Genomic DNA, 24,527 nt, shown 5'->3' on the forward strand with positions numbered 1-24,527 from the left:
AAAGAATTTACAATTTATTGTTTAATACTTTCAAAATATTAAAAGAAAACCCAAGCATCAGCAAACTTAAATTATTTGCAAAAACTTTTAGACCATCACTTTTAAGTGCAGTATTTTTTTTGGATAAATAAACAATCGAAATAAAACTTGGATCAATAAAAATTAAATAAAAATAAAAACATATAGTATTTCAATTGTTTTTCTTTGGTTTAAATTATTTATTTGCATTATTCGGCTCCCCCATATTTTTGAAGTGTCATAGTACGCCCATAATATGTCTTTATTGGACACATTTATAAAATCGTCAGACCAAGTGGTCGAATTTGAAGCATTCTTCTCAGGTATACCAGTTGTTAATCATAACATACATACTTTAGAAATATACAAGGATGAAATTCTACTCTACTGGGCTGAATTTAGAAAGGCTTATGACAATATTTTGGCGAATTTTAGAACTCTTGATACGGAAGTGAACGTAGAAACATTGAAAGAAAGATTTTTTAAAACGTTTGACTCTCATGTGAGAGCTTTGTCCAAAGCCAACGAAATCTTAGACTCTCTTCGAAATAAAGATGTTTCTCCTGACATTACCCCTCCCATTTCGTGTGAGTCTCACCCGAATATTTCTCTTCCCCCCTGTGATACACAAACTTTTTACGGAGATTATGTCTCTTGGCCGTCGTTTCGCGACATGTTTTCGGCCCTATACATAAACAATAAACGATTGTCACCCGTTGAGAAACTTTTTCATCTGTTGAAGAAAACTGAGGGAGAACCTCATGACATCTTAAAGAACTGTCCACTGACAAACGATGGTTTTGATATGGCATGGGGAAATCTAGTGGAACGCTATGAAAATACTCGTGTACTTGTTCACACACAATTAAAAACCCTGTTCAATTTGCTAAACAACCCTATTTATAAAGAATCGGGGCCCAGCATTAAAAAACTTCAAAGGTCTATTAATGACTGTATAAAAAACCTTTCTCTTTTAAAAATTGATACTAGCAATTGGGACGTTATTTTTGTTTTTATTTCTGCAAAATGCCTTCCAGATATTAGCCTACATTTATGGCAACAGCATTTAGGCAATAGCAAAGAGTTGCCATCGTGGAAAGAAATGGACAGCTTTCTTACGTGTAGGTATCAATCTCTTGAGGGTTTTGCCGACATTCGGACATCTTCGGCAGATTCTCAAAATTTTCCGAGGAAAACTCATAATAAGAAACATGCTCCCGATCAGTCAAAAAAGATAAATACCTTCCAAACCAAGGTCATTACTGATAAGGCTAAAAAGTGCTCCCTTTGCAATGATTCTCATACCTTACGACTTTGTCCCATTTTTCTATCAATGTCTGTCGAAGACCGCTATTCTGTGGCGAAGAAGCAGAAACGTTGTACTAACTGCTTAGCCAGCTCGCACGATTATAAGATGTGTAAAAGTCAATATACCTGTTCTATCTGCAAACAAAAACATCACTCTCTTTTGCATCGCTCCCAAAACCCTACCGTATCCAACCAAACTAGTATTATGCAACCGAATAATTCATCAATGAATAACGTTCGCGAATCGGCTCTCACACAAGTTGTTAATAACTTTGAAGACAGGCCTTCAACTTCAGCTGCCGCTGCGGCTAGGATGCAACAATCATACTCTACACAAATACAGTCCACTACCCATAATTCGATTGTACTTGGTACAGCTTTGGTCGATATATGCGTAGGTAATGTGCGTCGCACAGTAAGAGCCCTTATTGACTCAGCTTCTGAAGCGACATTTATTTCAAAGAAACTGCAAAGTACCTTACAACTTCCCACAAAATCGTCACATACGAATATAACTGGTTTAAGCGGTTCTCTAACCGCCACGGCAACCCAGATCTGCCCCATTCGAATAAGTTCACCGTTAGAGAAACTGTTCGAAACAACAGCCGACGCATATGTCATCAACAAACTAACCGGAGACTTACCTTACTATGATATGTCGTCTCTTATGAATGTGAAATTTTCCGATCTGCCTTTGGCTGACAACTATTCATTTAAAACCTCAAAGGTTGAACTTTTGATAGGTTGCGATGTCTACCCTAAAATTATAAGAGATGGCGTTCGTTGGGACCATCAGATGTCACTTGTGGCTCAACGTACCATTTTCGGTTGGATTGTCACAGGCAGATTAAACTCCCCTACTCGTAGTCTGAACTCTGTATCGTCCTTTATTAACACTTTAGACCTAAATGAACAAATAACTAAATTTTGGGAACTTGAGGAGGTACATGAATTACCAACTATGTCTAGGGAAGACCAATTTTGCGAACATTTATACAAGGCCACAACATTTAGGAACAATACTGGACGCTTCGTGGTATCTCTCCCTTTCAAGTCGGAATTTTCTAATGGTCTGCCTCTTGGTCACTCTCGCAATTCGGCGTTGGCTCAATTTATTAGAAATGAGACTAGGCTTTTAAGAAACCCCCATTATAAATCTGAATACGATAAAGTAATAGAAGAATATTCTCTTCTCAGTCATATGACTGCGGTAACACCAGATATAAATGATACCCCTAGCTCATCATACTATTTACCCCATCATTCTGTGCTCAAACCCGAAAGCACAACTACGAAACTTCGTGTTGTGTTCAACGCTTCTAGCCCAACTACAACAGGATTGAGTCTAAATGATGTCTTATATCCTGGACCTGTTCTACAACAGGACTTGACTGTACTTATCACTCGCTGGCGTCTGTTTAGGTACGTTTTCAATGCCGATATTGAAAAAATGTATCGTCAGATACTGGTTAATCAACGTCACACCCCCTTTCAAAGGATTATTTTCCGAAATTCACCTCATAAAGAACTAGAAGATTTTGAGTTACAAACCGTAACATTTGGTGTTAACTGTGCCCCATACCTTGCCATACGAACTCTGCACGAACTTGCAGAGCAGTGTTATAATGATTACCCCGAGGTTTCTAGCATCTTAAGAAATCATATGTATGTAGATGACGTCCTAGCTGGATCCCATGATATATCCCTGGCTCTAAAATCTAGAGATGCGCTTATAAAAGTCTTAGATTCTGCTAAATTTTCCCTTCGCAAGTGGATTTCCAATACGAATTCACTTTTAAATGGTATAAACCCCAAATATCTTCTCACGTCTGACATATTAAAGCTAGAGGACACAACCACAACAAAAACCCTGGGTCTTCGATGGAACGCAGGTCTTGATTTCTTCTTTTTTAACCCCATTAAACAACCATCTCGTGACAATATAACAAAACGAACCGTCTTGTCTGACATAGCGAGGTTGTTTGATCCAGCTGGATGGTTATCTCCAAAAATTATAGTTGCCAAAATGATTATGCAACAGGTTTGGAAAGATCAAATTGATTGGGACGAAAATCTAAAGCCTGAAACCTTGAAGAGCTGGCTTGTGTTCCTAGACGACTATCCCAATATCGGTCGTATAAAAATTCCCCGTTTTGTCAGTTACAACCCCTCATATACTGTTGAACTACACGGTTTTTGTGATGCCTCAGAGAAGGCATACGCTGCTACTTTGTATATTCGAACGATAGACGAAAACGGCCATATATCCTCTCATTTACTTCTCTCTAAAACTAAAGTAGCCCCTGTCAAATTTCTGACACTTCCCCGAAAAGAGCTATGTGGTGCAGAACTGTTAGCCAAATTGGTCTCGTCTTTTCTCTCCCAAGTTACTTTTAACAGATGTGAACTTCATTTTTGGACAGATTCGACGATCGTATTAGCATGGTTGCAAAAACATCCTTCTCATTGGAATACATTTGTCGCAAACAGGATTACTTCTATAATAGACAAGGTTGGAAACGATAAATGGCGTCATGTTAGTTCTAAACACAACCCAGCTGATTTAGGATCTCGTGGTGTTATGGCCAGCGAACTGGTCTCCAACGATTTGTGGTGGCATGGACCACCATGGCTTAGACTACCCAATTCTGAATGGCCTTCAATGTCCCCAATTATAGACACTTCGAAAGAAGTTAAACCCATTAAAGCACACTTAAACCAACTATCAGAAGATATTCTTAGTCGTTTTTCCGATCTTGCAAGAGCTATGAGAGTCATTTCATATATTTTTCGTTTTTACAAGGCAACGCACCCCCGCCATAAAACAAGATTCAACTGTCCCACTTTAGCTCTACAACAATCGGAAATTAAGTATGTAAAAACCCGATTAGTAATTTGTTGCCAAACTTTATATTTTCCGGAGTATACCTTGTTGTCTCATAAACAAGAAATCCACAGTAAAAGTTCACTACTCACTTTAAACCCATTTATAGATACTGAGGGCATAATGAGGATTAATGGAAGACTCTCACAATGTCAAATCCTTTCATATGAAGAGCGGTTTCCGAAGATTCTTCCTTATTCTGGTCGATTCACTCGTTTGTACCTAGAACTTCTACATAAATTTACTATTCATGGTGCAAACTCTCTTTTGGTACGATTAATGCGATTGGAGTTTTGGGTGCCAAAACTCAGAAACCTGGTCAAAACCATTATTTTTAATTGTAAAGCATGTGTTTTGTTCAAACATAAACAACACAATCAGCTTATGGCATCACTCCCCCCTGAAAGAACATTTCTCTCGCGCCCCTTTACAAACACAGGCCTTGACTTTGCCGGGCCGTTCAATATAAAATCTTACGTAGGACGAGGATGTAAAATTACTAAGGGATATGTTCTGGTGTTTGTCTGTTTTGCCACAAAGGCAATTCACCTAGAGGTCACAAGTGAAATATCAACCCTAGCTTTTTTAGCCGCATTTTCCAGGTTCTTTTCCCGACGTGGCACCCCAAGAGCCCTTTATTCCGACAATGGAACAGCCTTTGTCGGCGCTTCTAATATATTTAAGAAGAACCAAGCGAATTTTTTGAATCAAGTAAAATCTAATCTCCTGTCCCAGCATTCCTTTCAAACGATAGAGTGGCATTTTAACCCCCCAGGCGCTCCTCATATGGGTGGTCTTTGGGAGGCAGGTGTAAAAAGTTTCAAATCCCATTTGAAGAAAATAACACACGTACAGACTTTTACATTTGAAGAATTTTCAACTATGCTCACAAGAATAGAGGCATGTCTTATTTCAAGACCTCTAAGTCCAATGAGTGAAAACCCATCAGATCTATGCGCATTAACACCCGGACATTTTCTCATTGGCGCCCCTCTACTGTCACCTCCTGAACCAGATTTATCTGGTCAAAATCTTAGCTATGTTAATAGATGGCAAAAGTTAAATGTACTACATCACCATTTCGCCTCTAGATGGAAAGAAGAATACTTAAAAGAGATGCATAAACGCATTAAGTGGAAGTACCCCCAAAGGAACTTTGCTATAGGAGATCTTGTTCTCATCAAAAAAGACAAACTTCCCCCAAATGAATGGCGACTTGGTCGCATAGAAAAGGTTTTTTATGGTCATGATAACAATGTTAGAGTGGCTGAGATACGGACTTCTTCAGGCCATATGACTAGACCAATAACTAAACTAGTTCTTCTACCAAGCCCTTCTGATGAATCAAACTAATAATTCTCTCTTTTACAGTATAATGTCTCCAAACCGTCGCCGAACCAGACTTATATCGACCGTTGAAGTCATTCGAAGACCACAAAATAATAGAACTCGTAATTCCCAATATGACTGCAAATTATGTAAGCGTGATCACCCATTACGAACATGCCAAAGGTTTAAGAATATGAACATAACAGCTAGATTAAAGGTCGTCAAAAAATTTAAATACTGCGAAAACTGTCTGGCTCATAGCCATTGCCTATCTAGATGTCGTAGCTCTGAAAGGTGTCGAAGGTGTCTTAGAAAACACCATACACTTCTACATCATAATGATTTTTTGAGACCAATAAGAAGTAATGATGTCAACAACGCCAATCCCGCTATAAACTTGTTGCATTCTGGTATCCTGAGGCCAACCGTAATTATAAAGGTAAAATTAGGCGATGAGTGGGGTAACATTCGTGGCATACTTAATCCGTCTGTTGAAACGAGTAAAATTGCTGAATTTCTGCCAAATCGGTACCGGCTTCCATGCGAAAGGTCAGGCTCACAACGCATTTGTAAGCTCACGTTTAAACCTCATTTTGTTACTGGACCTACGTATGTAATAAACGCCATAGTATCTAAAGAATTGCCACAATCTTTACGGTCACAGGAATTGGATGAAAAAGTGGCTGATCAATACAAAAACCTTCATCTAGCAGATCCTGAATTTTACAAACCTAGTGATATTAATATCATTCTCGGCGCAGACGTCTACCCTAACATCATTAAATCTACAATTCATCCTGCAACACTCACCACCCCTATGGCTCAAGACACCGTGCTAGGATGGATATTAGTAGGAAAAATTCGTATATAATAAATATACTAGAAAATAATTATGTTTAAAAATTTACATATTTTTCTCAAATTACAAATTAAATTATACATCCCTGAATTGTAAATGATTGTATATTTTTAAAAGTATCTTAATCTAACGAATATGTATTCTTGTTTACACATGTTTTTTTTTATATTTCTCTTAAATATTTATATCTCAAATGTATTACTTTGAATTATATATACATATTGAATTAATTCCATTTCGCCTTAGGCTTATTTTGTATTCTCTCTAGAAATAATTTATTTAGTCAAACCTTAACTTTTCCAGTCGGTCTCATTGTGTGTTGCGTAAACGCAAGGGGGCCGGGATGTTTAGGTTAATATTTAATTTTATATTAAATATATTTTTATTAGTGCATGTAATACAATTACACCAACTGTATTGGAAGTATGCGTTTGGTGGTTGTTTTTTGGCACTCTAATTATTGATCTCTCATTATTAATAATCTCTCACCATTGAATTCGCTGTACTTATTATTCTTATTATTTATTGCTTATTGTTATTATTACAAGAAACAAGAATCTCAGTCTTGAAGCACTATTGAAAGTGATAATTAACCCCACGGAGAAATAAATGTTGTTTTTTATATAAAGTCATAAAATTTTGTATATTTTACTTCTTTTGCGTAACTAAAATCATTATTACGAAATATCTTGCCCCCGAACCCCCTTACATAAACAATGCCCTTTCAGAATTATAGGGTCGCTATATTGTTCCAAAAATGCTGTCGGACAGTGTTTTTACAGTTTTTTTAAAATATTGCTATTTTGATCGAAAACTCGAAGCTTCAAATAAAATATGGAACCTATAAATATTATCCGATTCAGCATTTCTTTTTAGATGTTAGACAAAAAAATCTCCGAAAATCACAAAATTCCAATATATGGGTCATCCTAGTGTACATGTGTACGCATATGTTGTATAAATTTAGTCATTCATTGTTCATATATATTGTACAAATATGCATATTATAGTTTAGGGTGTCTTTAAGAAACAGTTGTCATTACTTTCAACTAAAACTAAACTAAACTTTATTTTATTATTTTTAAATTTCATTAATATTAATTTCCATGCTCCGAAACAAAATCAGCAATTTAAATAGATAAAGAAGTCTCATCGAAAACTTTGACAAAAAGGTTTATATATATCTAAGTTCCGTAAAAAATCCTAGATTAAATCTCATTTATAACCTTTCCCACTTTATCAACTCCCGATTTCAACCTAAATTTCTTTTGTCTGTATTTCCATGTCATGTGTTAAGCATACTTTAGACTTGTTTACTCATCATGGACTTTTCGAGCAGTAAACTTTAAATAAGCACACCCAAGCATAAATATTTACTTGTGTTCATTCTCATATTTAATTATAAGTTTCCATTGACATCTTGAATTGTGTGCATGAAACAGGCATGGAGAAGTGGATACGAGTGCTCTTTTGCTAATACTATTTCATATTCAAAAGTTCCGTGATATTGCTGTGATTTATTTGATACTATCAAACAATTTTCAGTATCGATTCATTATTTCACCCAGCACCTTTTAAAAGTCCTCTGGTAATTGGACTTTATTTGGTAATAAATTGCTGATTTATATAGATATTCAAGCATTTGAAAATTTTAAGCGGATCAATGTCTCCTTAGAATCTAAATAAAATTCTTAATTTATTGATGGTCGGTCCATAATTTGTCATATATAAGGCCTTCTTCTGACATTTTAAAAGACACGTGTTTTTTTCTAATATACAGTGTAGGGTACCATATGGCTTGGCCGGCTTTGTTTTTTCTATGGAATATTTTGTACATATCAAATTTAATATTGTATTTGATATCGAACAGAAATGTCATATGCCATCCCTGGTATGATAGTATATAAGACAAAGAGATTGTCAGCGATGCCAATTTAGCTCTTTTCGCATTAGTTTCAGTGGTTTTTAACCACATGGTGGGTAGAATATATAAAATATATAAAATATTTTACTATTTCCACAATATTCCTTCGAAATAATAAATATAATAAAGTCTAAGATTCAAAAGAATTCAATCTTAAGTCAATTTTCAAAATCAAATTAAATATATTGTTACGTTTTAACCTTTTCAAAACGTTGGTTTATTTCCTTTAAATAAACCAGATACTTTTCATTGCAAATAAAAGCCGTTTAGTAGTTTGAAAATTGTAACAACTCTTTATTTATTTCAAATGTACAACAACAGAATTAAATAGTCACTCAGTGTTTTTTTATACACGTTTAAAAATTCGCAGAAATACAGACACACTTTATAATGTACACGAATTCACTTGAAAAATACAGCACACTTTAAGGCAATCAGTTGATGCGAATTCGAATAGCGTCTCTGATAAACTCACTAACGACTGCAACCTCTGCTACTATTTATAACACTGCCATCTGCACTCTAGATTGTTCTTTAACTGTCAAAGCTCGTATTTGCGAAGCCTAGAGCATACGTCATCTCTGTTGATTTTTCTACAATGTTCTTTAACTGTCAAAGCTATTAAACATTCAGCGTTGCCATACTTACGATCAATGATCAACTCAAAGCTTTTATTTAATGTTAATAATGCCCACAGATATGTTACAGTTTGAGAGGCACTGCTTTCAAATAGCATTATGCACCTTTTAGCATTATGCAGCCGTTAAAATCATTATATTTGAATTCAAGTACAATTTCGTAACAATATTCTTTTAAGCATTTCATGAATTAATAAGTTGTTATAATTCATTAATTAATACTTAATAATTCCAAACGTATTGAATTTATTACTTTGTGATTATTATTTTTTTTAAACACAAACTGCGAAACGTTTTGCTTGTCTGCTGATACACCCAGAGTCTCTTAATTCTTTATAAAATTTAAATCCATTAAAAATAGCTTACAAACCTGTTTTTATTATAAATTTTGTTTACCCTTCACTATGTAGTAAGGGTTTGTCATTCCGTTTGTAAATATATATATTCTGGATCATTATAGGTAGCGGATTGGATATAGAAATGTAGTCAGTCTGTATTTTGAAATCAACTTTCCGAAGCCTTCAAATAACTTTCATACATTAGTATGTGCTAGAGTTCCAGTGCGATTGCTATTTAAATTCGAGAAAATCGCTTCACAAGTGGCTGAGATATAAACAAAAAAAACACGACTACCTCGATTTCTACTTTTTTCTATATCATGATTACTAAGTCATTAATATAGTAAATATGGATATATAATGATAGACATTTAAATGACTTTTCTAACGGAGTATTTAACACCATCGTATTTTTTTTTCGCTGAAATATGCTGGACATTGTATGATTATGAAGTGGAATTTCCTAGAGCTAAAAAATGTAATTAATGAATACTTCATATTCAAATTTACTATCGAAGGTAAAATAATAGAGATATTAGTGATTTTTAGTTAAATTTTAAATATTTTTTGTTCATGCTAAATTTTTGGCGTACTTTAAAATAAAATTCTTAATAAATGCGAAATTAATCCTTCTGGTTGAATTTTCCATCCCCTTAAATCCCTGTTTTAATGGTGTTTTTTGCTCTTTTTAAAATAAGGACAAAAAAGACCTATGCCTTGAGGATTTAGACCCATGCCTTGTGAATATTCTCCGTAACATTGTACATAAATTTGCTGAACATATTTTATATCTAAAATGGAAAACTTTAACCACCCCTCAAATGAAATTCAGATGTAAACTTACAAAAATCCGATACACGTGTCTTTTTATTCCTTCACCTTCGTGAGAAGGGTATATATAAGTTTGTCATTCCGTATGTAATCTCCACAATATAATTTTCCGACTCTATAAAGTATATATATTCTGGATCCTTATAGATAGCGGAGTTGATTAAGCCATGTCCGTCTGTCTGTCTGTTGAAATCAATTTTCTAAATACCCCAGATATCTTCGGGATCCAAATCTTCAATAATTCTGTCAGAAAATCGGTCCACAAATGGCTGAGATATGAGGAAAAAACCAGCACAACCTCGATTTTTTGCCCTACGTCAATTAATATAGACAATATGGATATACATATCGAGCCCTTATCGCCAAATTATCGTAAGCGACATTTTCAAAATTTGTTTTTATTGCAAAAATTAAAATTTTATGGACCGACTGATGTTTTAGCGTTCTCAGAATATCTAAATTGTTAATAACTTCAAAATAATAGGGGGTAAGATTTTATCGTAAGTCAATGTTTACATTTTACATTAAACGAATTTTATCGTAAGCGACACATAGTGGTATAGAAAATAAGAGGGAAATAAATCTGTAACTTCTAAATGGTTAGATGATTGAATGAAATTTCACATGCGCAAAGAAGAAGTGTTGTCGAGTTTAAGTTCTGAACGTGGACCTCAATTGCCCTCCAGGGCCTCGGCCAAGGGTCCTCAAAGTAGGACACCTCGGGTATATTACATTTTTAAAATGATTCTATTTCTTCGTTTGTGTTCCGATTTCAAAAAAATTACACACATAAAATCTTTTCTATCAATTGTCTCTTATAGCTTAGGAGATATTCGCATTTGAAAATTAAATTTTCAACATTTTTACCCAACCTACTCCAGTTTTTTGATAACGGCGTATCCAAATATTTTCCGATTTTCTCCAGTTTTCCTTCATTGGACTAACAACATACGTATGTGTCAAATAAGAAAAGAACTGTTTAAAAATAATGACTAAGTCCAAAGCTATATTTGAATTTAAAAAATTTTGAAATGCCGATTTTTCGCTAATTTTTTGGGAAAAAAGAACTTTTTTTCTTTTTAAGTTATCGCAAAGAATTTCTAAGAGGATGTATGTATGTATGTATTCATAAAATACTTTGAATGAAAAAAAAATTAAAAATTTTTGTTACCGAGGGGACCAGGTCCATTCAAAAAACACCTATTTTTTTATGCAAAATTAAATTTTAGGCCAAAAATTCTCAAATCGCATATTCGATATCAAAATATAGTAACCGATTTTAGATGGTCCAATATGCTTTTAATTATTTTGTAAAGGATTCTGATAACTCCGACCCTGGTATGGATATTATAGCCAAAAAACTAAAAATTTCCATTTTTGGGATTTTTCAACACTTTTTTGGGAATTGCGGGATTGCTGATAATAAATTTCAAAATTCGTTTTTATTTTTCCATTTGAAATAGAAAATTTTACATAACTCTGAAATTTCATTAAAAACTATTCATAAATAAAAATTTTATTTTAATTCGAAAAATTTGTATCTATGCAAAAATTCAATAAAAAATATTTTTTGTCATATTTTTCAATAAAGTATTCCATGAATTTTTAATTGTCCAAAGTTATAAATATTTTTGAAAAATAGACAAATAGCTTGAACGAAATTATAATATATCGCATCATAAAATTTTTAATTCTATGTATAAAATTCTAAATAATCGAAAAAACCTTCTCCTCTAAAATTTGTGTTTTGTCGCTTACGATAATTTGGCGCTAAGGGCTCGATATAATGATGGATATTTCAAAGACCTTTGCAACGACGTATATAAGACCATAGTAAGTTGGACTTACAATGAGTCAAAATCGGAAAAATAAATATAACCAGAATGTTATTTTTACCAAAAAAAAAACTTATAAAACAAACAAAATTTAAAATTAAAAAAAAATTTTAAATTTAAAAAAAAAAAATTAAAAATGACAATTCGAAAAAAAAATTAAAACAACAACTTTGGAAAAAAAATAAATGTTGTTTACCTCAAAATATTAAAAATTTTTTTTTTGAATTATAATTTGGTGAAGGGAATATAAGATTCTGCACAGCCGAATATAGCTCTCTTACTTGTTTTTTTAGTCTCCTCTATCAAAATTTATTGGTCAGACCTTGTAATTTTGGAAAAAAATTGATTTTGTTTTGATAAGTTTTATATCAACCTAAATCTTTCTACCAACTTTAGTTAGTATCGGTCCATAATTGATCCTATCGCCCATATAACACCTATATTACAAACTTATTTTAAGAAAATATCAATAATTTAATAATGTTCGCTATTTAGAATTTTAGCTGTTTTCCCTATAAAAAGTTAGCATTACTGTAGTTTGCATATAAATTAACACTGACATAATCAAACATACTGAATGAAACAACAATTAAAATTGTAAATGTACATTATACTGCCTTTTATTTTGCATGCTTCCAAGGATTAAAATTGTTCTCCGTCGTCTAGAAACAAAATCATGGAAATTTGATTAAAATCGGAAATGTGTAACCTCTAAACGTCATCCGATTTTGGTAAAATTTTCAGTATTTGATTTTTAAATAGATGACGGAGAACTATATATCCAAAAAGTGAAAAATAGGGGCCAGCCTAATTTACATGTCTGTAAGTATTTGTGCCTGCATATGAGTTCATGCCAACAAATACAAAATATATACAAATCCACAACATCAACACTCTCATATACTCGTAGATGATGATGTTGTTTGTTTATTATGAACAAAATGTGTAATAGTAACAAAAGCAACCACAACAACAACATCATCATCTGCATTGTCATAATAATAAAGTGCGAATTTATGCACTTGTTTATAAGTTTATGCATAAACTTATAAACAAACAGATACTCATACTAAAAGAAAACTTTAAAGTGAACAAAAGGGAGAGAGAGAGTGGGAGAGACAGCTGAGAAGACAATCATTGTCTGTGGAACTTACTGTTTGCTGATGAAAATTACATACGATAACGAAGGAGTACTTCCTTCAACTGTATCGTACCAACAATGCCCTTCGCATTCGATATCGTTTAAAGAAATTTAAGTGGAAATCGAAAGAATATTTTCAGAAAATTATTTTCAATTATTAAACTGTATAGCATTGCAATATTACGGACGTTATAAATCGCATGACATACTTACATCATGTCAAATATTTATATTTTATATAAATAAAAGAATTCAAATATATTTCATTTAGTAGTTACGTCTTTTTCGCCAAATATTTGTCATGTGTTACCCTACTTTAATGCGTACTCTAGTGTACATTCATATAACACTGTAATTTTTTGAGTCATGGAAAAATAACCATATACGGACACCCAAAGATTTGGGGCCTCGGTGTAATTCTTGCAAAAAAGAGTGATAATTTTCTCAGGCTTATATCTTGCAAACAGTTCGGAATTTTGAAAAAAAACTTATTGCCGGCGGAATGGAATTTTAAAAGCGAAACTCAAAGAACACTTATCATTTGTACTCAAGTTTGATTATTTTTAGTCCTTACGAAATTGAAATTCTGTTGCCATAAAATAAAACATTCAGCTGAAGTTGTATTTGTTTGCTGAAAATATAAATAAGTAAAAATAGGATGCTCGGAAGAAAATACAAATTAATCAATGACATACATATGTATGTTCAGGTTGAAATAACCAAAATTTAAACATTTAATAAAGTATATTTATTTCAAATTGCCAATAAATTTGTAATCTAATTATGCAAAATCGAAGTTATATTGCCATATCCCAGGCTATGAACTTATTGTAAACGACAATTGATTGCAATTTTTCTGCCACTTTGTTACAAAATCATATTTTTGGTACTATAAATGCTAACAATACCAATGCAAGTTAAAACAAAATTAAAAGTATTCAAAATATGTCTCCTTTTTAATATAAAGATTTTTTTAAAACATCTTGAAATTAACTTTAATTTATTACCTGATATATCCCACTACATTACATAAACGATTGCAGAGAAACATCACAGTTATTATATTAATTTCCAAAATTTCACTAAAATAATCATTTAAACGTTTCTACTGATTTCACCAATCATATGTGACGTATGATTAATATGGAAATACTTACTATATTCATAAATATTAATCATACGTCATCGATAGGTTTTTGAATTTTTGTGAAACCTTCACAAATCTAGAGCAATTAGAACCAAATTTAGACGGCTTTACCAGAAATGATTTACCAACTTTGGCGTTACAAATGAATTTTTTAGATTCCAAACAGGGTTTCAAATGATAACATTTTCTAGCAATATTTCTGATGGAGTTTAACGACATCCTAATATGCTCTACTGAAAGAAGATTGAGGAATATTATGATTTTTGTTATTTGAATGAACTCGCATTATAAAAGATACCAAAAGTTGTCACCGATCGGAAAGGGAGATTTGAGACTACCTACAGGATTATTTACTTTGGGTAATATTGAGACAAAACTGTACATGCGAACTGAATGTTGAAACATCTGAGCATGTGCAGAGTGACTGCCGAATGTTGGTATCTAAAAAATGCGAAGATTGGATATGCAAAAATAAGAAATTCTGATTCAATTTCATATCCTGCGTGTGTGACACAGCGAAATATCTAAGAGCCTACAACGTAAAAAGTCGCCTGTGTAAAACACAACCGAAATTATTGAAACCCACCTAAAAATATTTATCATTATCAGCAGATTAGTAATGAAAATAGTAAGGATCATAACAATTTCCAACATTGTTATGTTGCAACAATAATTGTTGCAGTTTGTTTTAATTTCAGCATCGTGTAGGAAATGTTTTAATGTTTGCGTAATAAAATTTAACAAAACGTAATACCTTTGGCAATTTTCTTCAAGCTCATTGTCAGTTTTCATCAATAATTTCTTTGAATTTTTTGTTAAATTAAGTAGCATTTCCAAGTTCTGTATGTAAATATTAAAAACACGTTGCGTTGAAATTAATATTTTGCGCAATAATAATTTTGTTTTTCAAAATATTTATCTTCTATACAATACCAGTTATAATAAATACCTTTTAATGCATTGCACAGTGGTGCAGTTCTTCTATATATGTTTATAAACATTTCCATAAGTAGAAACTTCTACTTATCAACACTGTTGATAACTGGCTGTTAATAGTATTATTTATAAATCTGATAACATTAACTGCGAATCAGCTTTAAAAGTTCTAGTTGAAATATTACATTTTAGTTTTTTTCCATTATATTATTCATGAGACTTCTAGAAGATGGCGCTGTGTATATATATAGTAACAGCGAGTTGTGAGTGAGTAAGTGTGTGCATTAAAAGAGAGTAACTATTTAAACTATTGTGTAGATTTTTAATAAATAAAGAGTTGTTACACATTTTTAAACTACAGTCATAAAGAACAAAAATTGTGAACATATAAAATCAAAAAAACTTCATCTTCAAGAACAAAATCGCAAAAAACTTTAAAAGATTCGATTTTTGTTTACCTTTTTTCCCTTGTTCAGGTCCACAGGTAACAAATCGTTCAAAATTCAAGGAAACAATCAACTACAAAAATGTACCTAAGATCTCAATAAACAACTTTCAAGAACATATGAACTTCCTAGGAATGATTCTTAACACCGTTTAGGTAGGTCAATATAAGTTAGTAATAAACAATTAAGAAAGTATGGTCGGTCAAGCCCGATCATATAATATCCTACACTAAGTAAATGAGCAAAAACATTTTTCGGTTAAAATTTCAATAATTTATATTTTTGAGTGATTTTTGGAAATGGGCCTTATATGGGGGCTATGACCAATTATGGGCCGATCACCATGAAATTAGGTCGTGTGATTTGTGTCTATATGAAAGTTTACTATGTTGAATTTTGTGAGTATACTAACATTTTTAAGTGATTTATGCACGTTAAAGTGATTTTCGGAAGCGGGTCTATATGGGAGCTATGACTGATTATGGACCGATCGTAACAAAATTTGGTGACATGAATTTTGTATATATAAAACTTATTTGGAGCGCAATTTGTGGAGAGACATTTATAAATTAAAAATTGATGACCGATAAAGTCCAATTTCGGAAGGACATTTGTATGAGGGCTAGGTGAAATAATGGACCGATTTCAGCCAGTTTCAATAGGCCTGGTCCTTGGGTCGAAAAAATAATATGTACCAAATTTGATCGAAATATCTGCAAAATTGCGACCTGTACTCTGCGCACAAGGTTTACATGGACAGCCAGCCAGCCGACCAGACGGACGGACGGACATCGTTTAATCGACTCAGAAAGTGATTCTAAGTCGATCGGTATACTTTAATGTGGGTGTTAGACTAATATTTTTGGGCGTTACAAACATCTGCACAAACGCATAATACCCTCCCCACTATGGTGGTGTAGGTTATAAAAACTAAAGGAATTGGGTGTTTTGGGCCATAAACTATTAAATTATTATAAACTAAAGCATACTTCTAGGCAGCTTTAAAAAAATTAGTTTTTAAATTTATTTCGAATTGTTTAAAGTTTTTTGTGATTTTGATCTTGAAGATGAAGTTTTTTTGATTTTGTAAGTTTACAATTTTTGTTCTTTATGACAAGGCTACAACTTTGTCTCAGAGAGTAAATCAAAATTCCGAACTGTTTGCACGATATGAGCCTGTGAAAAATTATCACTTTTTGCAAAAATTACATTTTTGGTGTCCGTATATGTTTATTTTTTTTTTTCGTATTGCACTATGTAATACATAACTTTCTTTTCTAATAAAACCTCCCACTTTTTGTTTTTATGTAGGTTTTATAAAGAACACTTACCAAAATTCCCCTAAAGTAACCCATAACTTACACTTACTTCAAACGGAGACAATAAAATAAATCTGTCTTCATTTGCCAACACTTCTTACAAAACATTTACAATTGCCAAAAAGAAAAGAAAAACAAAAGCAAAAACCAAAGACATTTGTGTAAAATTTATACGAGTTAAAAGTATTTTAAACGATTCCTTTTTAAACCCCATTTAAATTTTAACACTTTATTGTTACTTGCTGACAGTGTTATTGGTAACTGGAAAACCACCCTGATTTACTGTTGTTTTTCCAACAAAGAGTTAAATATTTTGGTTTTTTTCGTTTCTTATTTTTTTGGCTGATGAAGACGATGAATACGAATTTTCCATGAATTTTATTGTTTTCACACATCGTTGGCTTACATACGATTACATTTGCTCGCTTTCACTGTTGTTTGCCATATCAGTGGACGGGTGAAAAGATAATTTCGTGAGAGAATTAAAAACTGTGCAAAAACTTAGTAAGTTTCAGAAAGTTTTTTCCAAAAAAATTAAAAAAAAACAACTTTGGAAAAAAAAATTTTGTTCTTATCGGGAAAAATATTTTTACCCGAATTTTTTTTTCACAAAATATAAAAAAAATGTTTAAATTTAAAAAAAAAAATAAAAAAGCAATTCGAATTTTTTTTTCCAAAAAATTAAAAAAACAACTTTGGAAAAAAAAATTTTGTTTACCTAAAAATATTTAAAATTCACCATATTATACTTCAAAATAAAAATTTTAAATATTTAGCGAAAAAAAAAGATTTTGTTGGTGAAAATAAAAATTGGGTAAAATTTTTTTCCGATTATGACCCATTGTAGGTCCAACTTATATACGTCGTTGCAAAGGTCTTTGAAATATCTATCATTAGATATCTATATTGTCTATATTAATGACTTAGTAATCCAGATATAAGGCAAAAATAGGTAAAAAATCGAGATTGTCATGGTTTTTTTCTTATATCTCAGCCATTTGTGGACCGAGTTTTCTCGATTTTAAATAACAACCGAGCCAGAAGAATTCATGAGATATTAATGCATGAACCGTGTATGTAGGTTATTTGGGGGCTTCGGAAAGTTGATTTCAATAGACGGACGGACGGACGAACAGACGGACATGGCTTAATAATAAGGATCCAGAATATATATACTTTATAAGGTCGGAAAATCATATTGTGGAAATTACAAACGGAATGACAAACTTATATATACCTTTCTCACGAAGGTGAAGGGTATAAATATACCTACCGAATAATGGATGACGAAACGTACGTATGGACAATTTTTCGCAGCTTCCGGGTCAATATTTTTATATTGCTGATGCTCGATAGAATGTTGTACAAAGGTTTAGGACCCAAAAGCAGAAAATTTTCCCAAAAAGTTCTTGGAATAGGAAGCAATATGCAGTTGCGGCAAAAGAAGCCAAATATTTGTTACAAAGGGCTCTATAAATACCGAAATTTACATCAAGGTATGTTTACATGAGAAGTGGAATATTTTTGAATCTAATTGAGATAAGGACTTGAATTTTTCTTTTGTAAGACCAAAAATTAAATTAGCTAAACAAAAAAAAAATAATAATTCGAAACTAATGTGGATCAATTTGTACCTAATATTTGAAATCCTATTAAAATTTTGATTCAAATTTTAGTTTTTAAAACTCAATAAATATGTAATCAAATCTTTATTTATTAACGAAACTCAATGAAATTTTCGACGTTGTTTAAATTTATCATTCTAAATACTAAATTGGAAAAAAAGATTGTCAAATGGTCAAAGGGAATCCCGCAATTCCTAACAATTGAAGCAAAAATCCCATAAATGGTATTTTTTGCAATTTTGTTCACGGGGTCCACATTACTTTCGGGGCTGGGAAAATACTTTGGGGTTAAATAGGTAACACGTCAAGGTTTCTAAAGCTGCTTTTTGTTTTCTGATCCCAGTTTTGGGATTTTAGAACATGTGGCACAAAGTTGAAATTTTGATAAAAAATAGGTTACAATCCGAAGAGCGTAGGGGCGACATCTTCTAAAAAAACGAAATATTTTTTATATCAAAATGTTCTCCGTAAAGATACCTTACAGAAGGATATAAAATTGTTATATGATCTTAAAGAAAGTTTATTTTTAATAAAAAAAGAGTTGTCACCTTTTCTTCCAAACAACAGCAAATATCTACTATTTTTTTTTAATATTTAATTTGAAAATCGTTTATTTTTGGATCCATAATTGATATTGCTTTGAACTCTTTTGTATATTATTCATAATTTAGTTGTCTAACCACGAAGAAAATTCGAGAACATTCGGTCCAAAACTACGACCTATATTTTTAAAAAGCGGACCAAGGTATAGCAAAATTTAAAAATTTCAATTTTGAAATGCCTATAACTCGGAAGTTATAAGAGATAAATAGAACACGCAAGCATGTTTCATGACCAAGCCGAGCGCTTTTCAAAATATAAAAATCTTTAAATTCAGATGGGAGTGGCACGTTCTTAAAAATTTTACATGTCGAAGGTACCCTACTTTGAGAGTCCATAACGCCGGCCCTGGAGCATTTGTAGGGTCGATTTTAATAACATAAACTCAATACTCCTTGTTTACGGACAAGTCAAATTTTATCCCAATCGGACGAGCACACAGTGGTCCAAATGCTCAATCTAGCCGGAAAAAAGTCTTTTGAAAAGCCGTATCGACATAAAACTTTGTACGTTTATATATTTCATCAGTATAAACAATCTGAGAAAAAAAATTTTTTTGGGCATGAATGTGTGTTTTTGTATGTACATTTTTTTTTTGTTGGTTTGTTTGAAGCCTATAAACGGCGAAGTTGCTGGACCGATTTTCCTGAAATTTTCACACCGTCTTTCTGTATGTGTGGAAGGATACCATTTATTAAAAAATTTGAAGTGGGCAAAATGCCGCGCCAACCTTAAAATAAAAATACAGCTCCTTCCTTGTAATTGACATGTTAAACTCTAAATGAAATAAAAATCGTTGAGGGTCAATTGATCCCCTGCTTAGGACATGATAGGTAAACACAATAGTTCAAGATAGTCTCCTATATCTACTGACTTAGGTCTTTGACAGCAGAGTTTCCAATCTATATATACTTCTCTATGGGTATAAAAGTGACTTTTGATTTTTTGATTTCATCTAATTTTTACCCCCATCCAATATAAGGTAAGGTATAATACATACATGTGTTTTTGTTTACTCCACTATGTCAACAAAAACATTTGCATTTTCCTTACATTGCCCTTTTGTTTATTTTTACAGCTGATAGTATGTTTTGTTGTCAACAAATACTAAAGTCGTATACAGACGACTTTAAAATGTTGAAATACAATAAAAAAATCTACTTGAATACTTATTGCTGTTTGGTGCTTCTACCCCAGTCAATAGATTTCTGTTTGCCATCGTTACCATAGTGTTTAACTTAAACGTTAGCAACAATATTGTTAAACCTAGACACAGGTTACCTTACTTCAAATATATATTTATGTATCTCTATATGAGTATAACAAAAAATCAGCTTTTATTTTAAATCTTAAATCCAGTTAAGATATATGTCTGTAACAGGATAAATAGTACCTGCATGTATGTAGAACAAAAAGCTGGAAATAAGGTAGAATGATGTACGAGTACTAACAGGAAAAATAAATTTACTTAAAGATTAAAATGGATATTTTTGTAGGCGATGAGTAGAGAGAGGCATACGAATATAAATAAACATAAAATATTAAGAAGAAAATGATGATGTGATTGAGATTGAGTATGAGGTATGAGAGCCGTAGAATATGCAATAACAAATTTAATATAATTTGCATGCTGATTTCCTGCCACCATAGAGAAAATCTGCCAACGCTAAATTACGTATGAGTGTTATTTAAATGCAATTTTATATTGTGTATACGACGTGTGGTACAAATGATAAATATTAAAGCAGTTCGATTACAAAGATTGACTGGGTTTGTTGTATGTGTTATTTTGTGCAGAAAATATATATTGTTTTCATTATTTATATTTAAAGCATTTTTCTGAAAGATTATGTTGAATGAGTGAATACTGTGAGTGGTTTATGCATTAAGTGGTTAGAGTGATTATTTAGCCATTTATGTTTGTTGCAGTATAATGTGATTTTTACCATATCAAACTTAATAAAATTTACTTAGTTTAAAATTGGAGCGACAACGATCTATAGATCTGAGGCATTCTCTAGGGGCGTCCTATCTCCGCTATTGTGGAACTTGGATTTAAACTGTCTGCTTCGGAAATTAGATTCCCAAAACTACAAAATTGTCGCCAAAGCGATGGCGTAGCGGTGTCAGTTTCAGGAATTCATCTGGGCACGATATTGCAACTGCTGGAGACAGCATTCGGAATACTAAATGGATGGAGCATCGACATCAGTCTTGCTAGTTAATGCTAGCAAGACTGAACTTGTACTGTTCTCAATGAAGATTAAGATTATTAATTTTCCGGTACTGTGTGGCTGTGGGATAGTACAAAATATTTGGGCATAATACTTAACACGATATTATGCTAGAAACTCAATACTGCGAAAAGAGCACTTAATGCTATGATAAGTCTGCAAAAGAGCCATTAGACCCTGGAACGTGAAGTGGCTAGTCGATACGGTTATCAAACCGACGCTATTCTATAGGACTCGGTCTGGTGAAGGGCAATGGACAGAGCCTCTAAACGTATACTCTTTGAAAGGGTATTGAAAAGTATGTCTTGATAACAGGGGCCAGTTGATCTAATGGCCAATAAGTTAGCACTGAACACGGCCTTTAGGCTTAACGCATCTAATGCATGGAATTACAGATCTTATATACATGCTTGCATAATTGGAAGTATTCAAAATCTCCCTTATCATATTAATTACTGCGCCCCTAGAACCTTTTTCCTAACACAGTACAACATTTTTCAGTTCATTGCTTTGGGACTCAATTCTGACAATTGCACGTGAAAGTAGCCCCAAAATTAATAACTTCTGCATCATTAGTTTTGTCAAGTTGGCTGTCGAAATAATTTAATGGCCAAACGATTTTTTTTTCCTCAAGGTGGATTTTTATCACTTTTTCTATATTTTAGAACGGTTTAGTAGATATTGAATAGTAGAAAAAAGTACGGAACATACTTACCCGAAAAAGGTGCATCCAGTGCCTTAAAAATCGCAAAAATGCAAATTTTTTAAAAGTTTTTACCAATTTTTCACCTTTTTTGCTCAATAACTGGATTACAAATCCAATTATGGACCGATCACCATGAAATTAGGTCGTGTGATTTGTGTCTATATGAAAGTTATTTATCATGATTTTTTTATGTATACCATAATTTTTAACAGATTTATTCACTTTAAAGTGATTTTCGGAAGCGGGTCTTATAAGGAACTTCGGTTTTTAATCCCGTCCAGTATGTAATTAGATGATGTTCTGTCCCTTGGTGGCCAACTAGCTCAGATACTACAAAATATCTGGCAGGGATATTCGTTTATATACTGACAGTGAAGCTGCAATTAAATCTCTGATAGGTGTTTATACAACATCAAGTATAGTCCAGGAATGCCGGGCATTCTTAAATGATATGGCGAAACATTATACGTACTTGGGTATGTGGGCACAGGGATAATGATGGCAATTGTATTGATAACTTGGCGAGAAGAGGAGCCTTGATGTCGAAAGATTTTTAGGGAAATTCTTCTTTAGCAACCTCTGCGAATTATCTGGGAAGGAATTAAGATGCAAGTAGCACCTTATAGTGAACCAGTATCTGTCGCAAGATGATCTGCGCTCTTCGAATTCTTCTCTCTTCTCTCTTCTAACTTAGATCTATAATTTGCTATATAAACTCTACTCTGACTTAACTATCTCTTCATTATTTTATTCTTTTTCAGGTAAAAGAACAATCGAATGGACCCACATGAGCTGTACGATGGAAATCTTAGGACGGCTATACAGAGAAAACTGATTCGTAGTAGCAATTTGTTGCTAATCGAATGATTCTGCCTTGGTGATCGAATTTTACAGTAGTGGCTAGAAAATTTTAGAACTTGTAACAAAAGTTTGGATGCTTCAACCGAAATTCTTCCTTATTAACTCATTTTCAGTTGCTAAAACTTAAAAATTCTATGTGTACAACCGCATCATTCGATTGGGAACCAATTCGGTTGTCATTATGAGTCTGTTATCTCTGTGTACCTGCGAACTTAACATATCTTAGTGTGTAATTTTATCTAAAAATTCTACGATTTCTAAAAAAACGGTTCATTCAATTAAACCTAAAAACTTCAACATTATAAGATAAATTATAATATAAAAACACAATGTTAAACATTTATGGACAGCAAATGTATGAACGTCTATTTGACGACAATATTCCCTCATCTGTTCAAAGCGTTGATGATGAGGTTTCCGAAATAAAATGGAGCAAAATTTTAAAAACCAATTAGAATATTCAATCAATATTGAAAAGGAAAGCCTAAAACATTTAAAATCAAATGCTGAAAGTTTTAAGCGGGAATTAGATTTATTTGAAGCAAGTAGCAATCGGAGAATACATTTTGATTGTCTTTATAATGCTTTAATAGCGATAAAGCCAACACATGTTTAAAGCGAAAGAGTTTTCTCGTCGAATGACTTATTGAATGCATTAGTAATTTTGACAAATCAATTTTTTTTAAAAAAAGGTTTTATGACGGACATATAACATTATTTTTATGATATAATAGCGGTATTCACAATGTAGAGTACTTTCTATAGCAAAGTAGCAAAAGAGCAGTTTGCATTAGAACTACTTTTTTACTGCTTTACTCTTTTGAAACTATATGAGGTAATTTTGAATTTCATATTTTTGTTTTGAAATGAATTTAATTTTATTTTAAAATATGTATATTTTAAAAAAAAGTATAATAGAAAAATCAAAAGAAAGAATATAAAAAGTGCATTAAAAATCCCATTAACATATTAATCGACATCGAATTATAAAGATCCGGTCACAATTTATAAAATTTTGTGACACTTAATTGCTCTTTTATGAATACCGCTAATATTTAATTTTATAGTAACAAGTGATCTCCAAATATTTTAACAAACTTTTTTTGGTTTTATGTGGGTACAATTGAATTTAATGTATTGTTTTTCTTTTTTTTAAATAAAATGACACAATTTCATAAAATAATTTTCTTTTTTTGAATGTTAAAAACATTCACGGGATTCCCGGGAAATGAAATTTCTCATTCCCGTTTCCCGGGAAATTAAATTATCCGGGAAACACCAAACCCTAGTCAGCACACATAATTGTCGAAGTTGGGACGATACCAATCCACAAGATATCCAAGAGCGTCCAGATAAATTCACTGTTTGGTTAGAATTTGGGCTGGTGGCGAAAGCACCAGCACACACGAGCGATTTGAGGGCATGGCCATCTTACGTGGATGTGCTGTGAACTGACTTATTCTTGTGGGATTTTCGCATAAGTCACAGTTCTATGCACCATAAGAAGCGATTAATGAAAGACCCGTTAAGTTTTCTAACTTGTGGCTT

General features: G+C 32.5%; 1 protein-coding gene across 1 annotated transcript; it reads left to right on the forward strand.

The window, feature by feature from the left end:
* Nucleotides 1–274: 274 nt before the first annotated feature.
* Nucleotides 275–22,909, forward strand: LOC135961453 (uncharacterized). The gene is made up of 3 exons (XM_065512952.1): nucleotides 275–3,558; nucleotides 3,817–4,099; nucleotides 22,880–22,909. The coding sequence occupies exons 1-3, from the start codon at nucleotides 275–277 to the stop codon at nucleotides 22,907–22,909; spliced, it is 3,597 nt and encodes a 1,198-aa protein (XP_065369024.1).
* The last annotated feature ends 1,618 nt before the right edge of the window (nucleotides 22,910–24,527 follow it).

This window comes from Calliphora vicina, chromosome 5 (assembly GCF_958450345.1).
Source record: "Calliphora vicina chromosome 5, idCalVici1.1, whole genome shotgun sequence".
NCBI classification, from domain to species: domain Eukaryota; kingdom Metazoa; phylum Arthropoda; class Insecta; order Diptera; family Calliphoridae; genus Calliphora; species Calliphora vicina.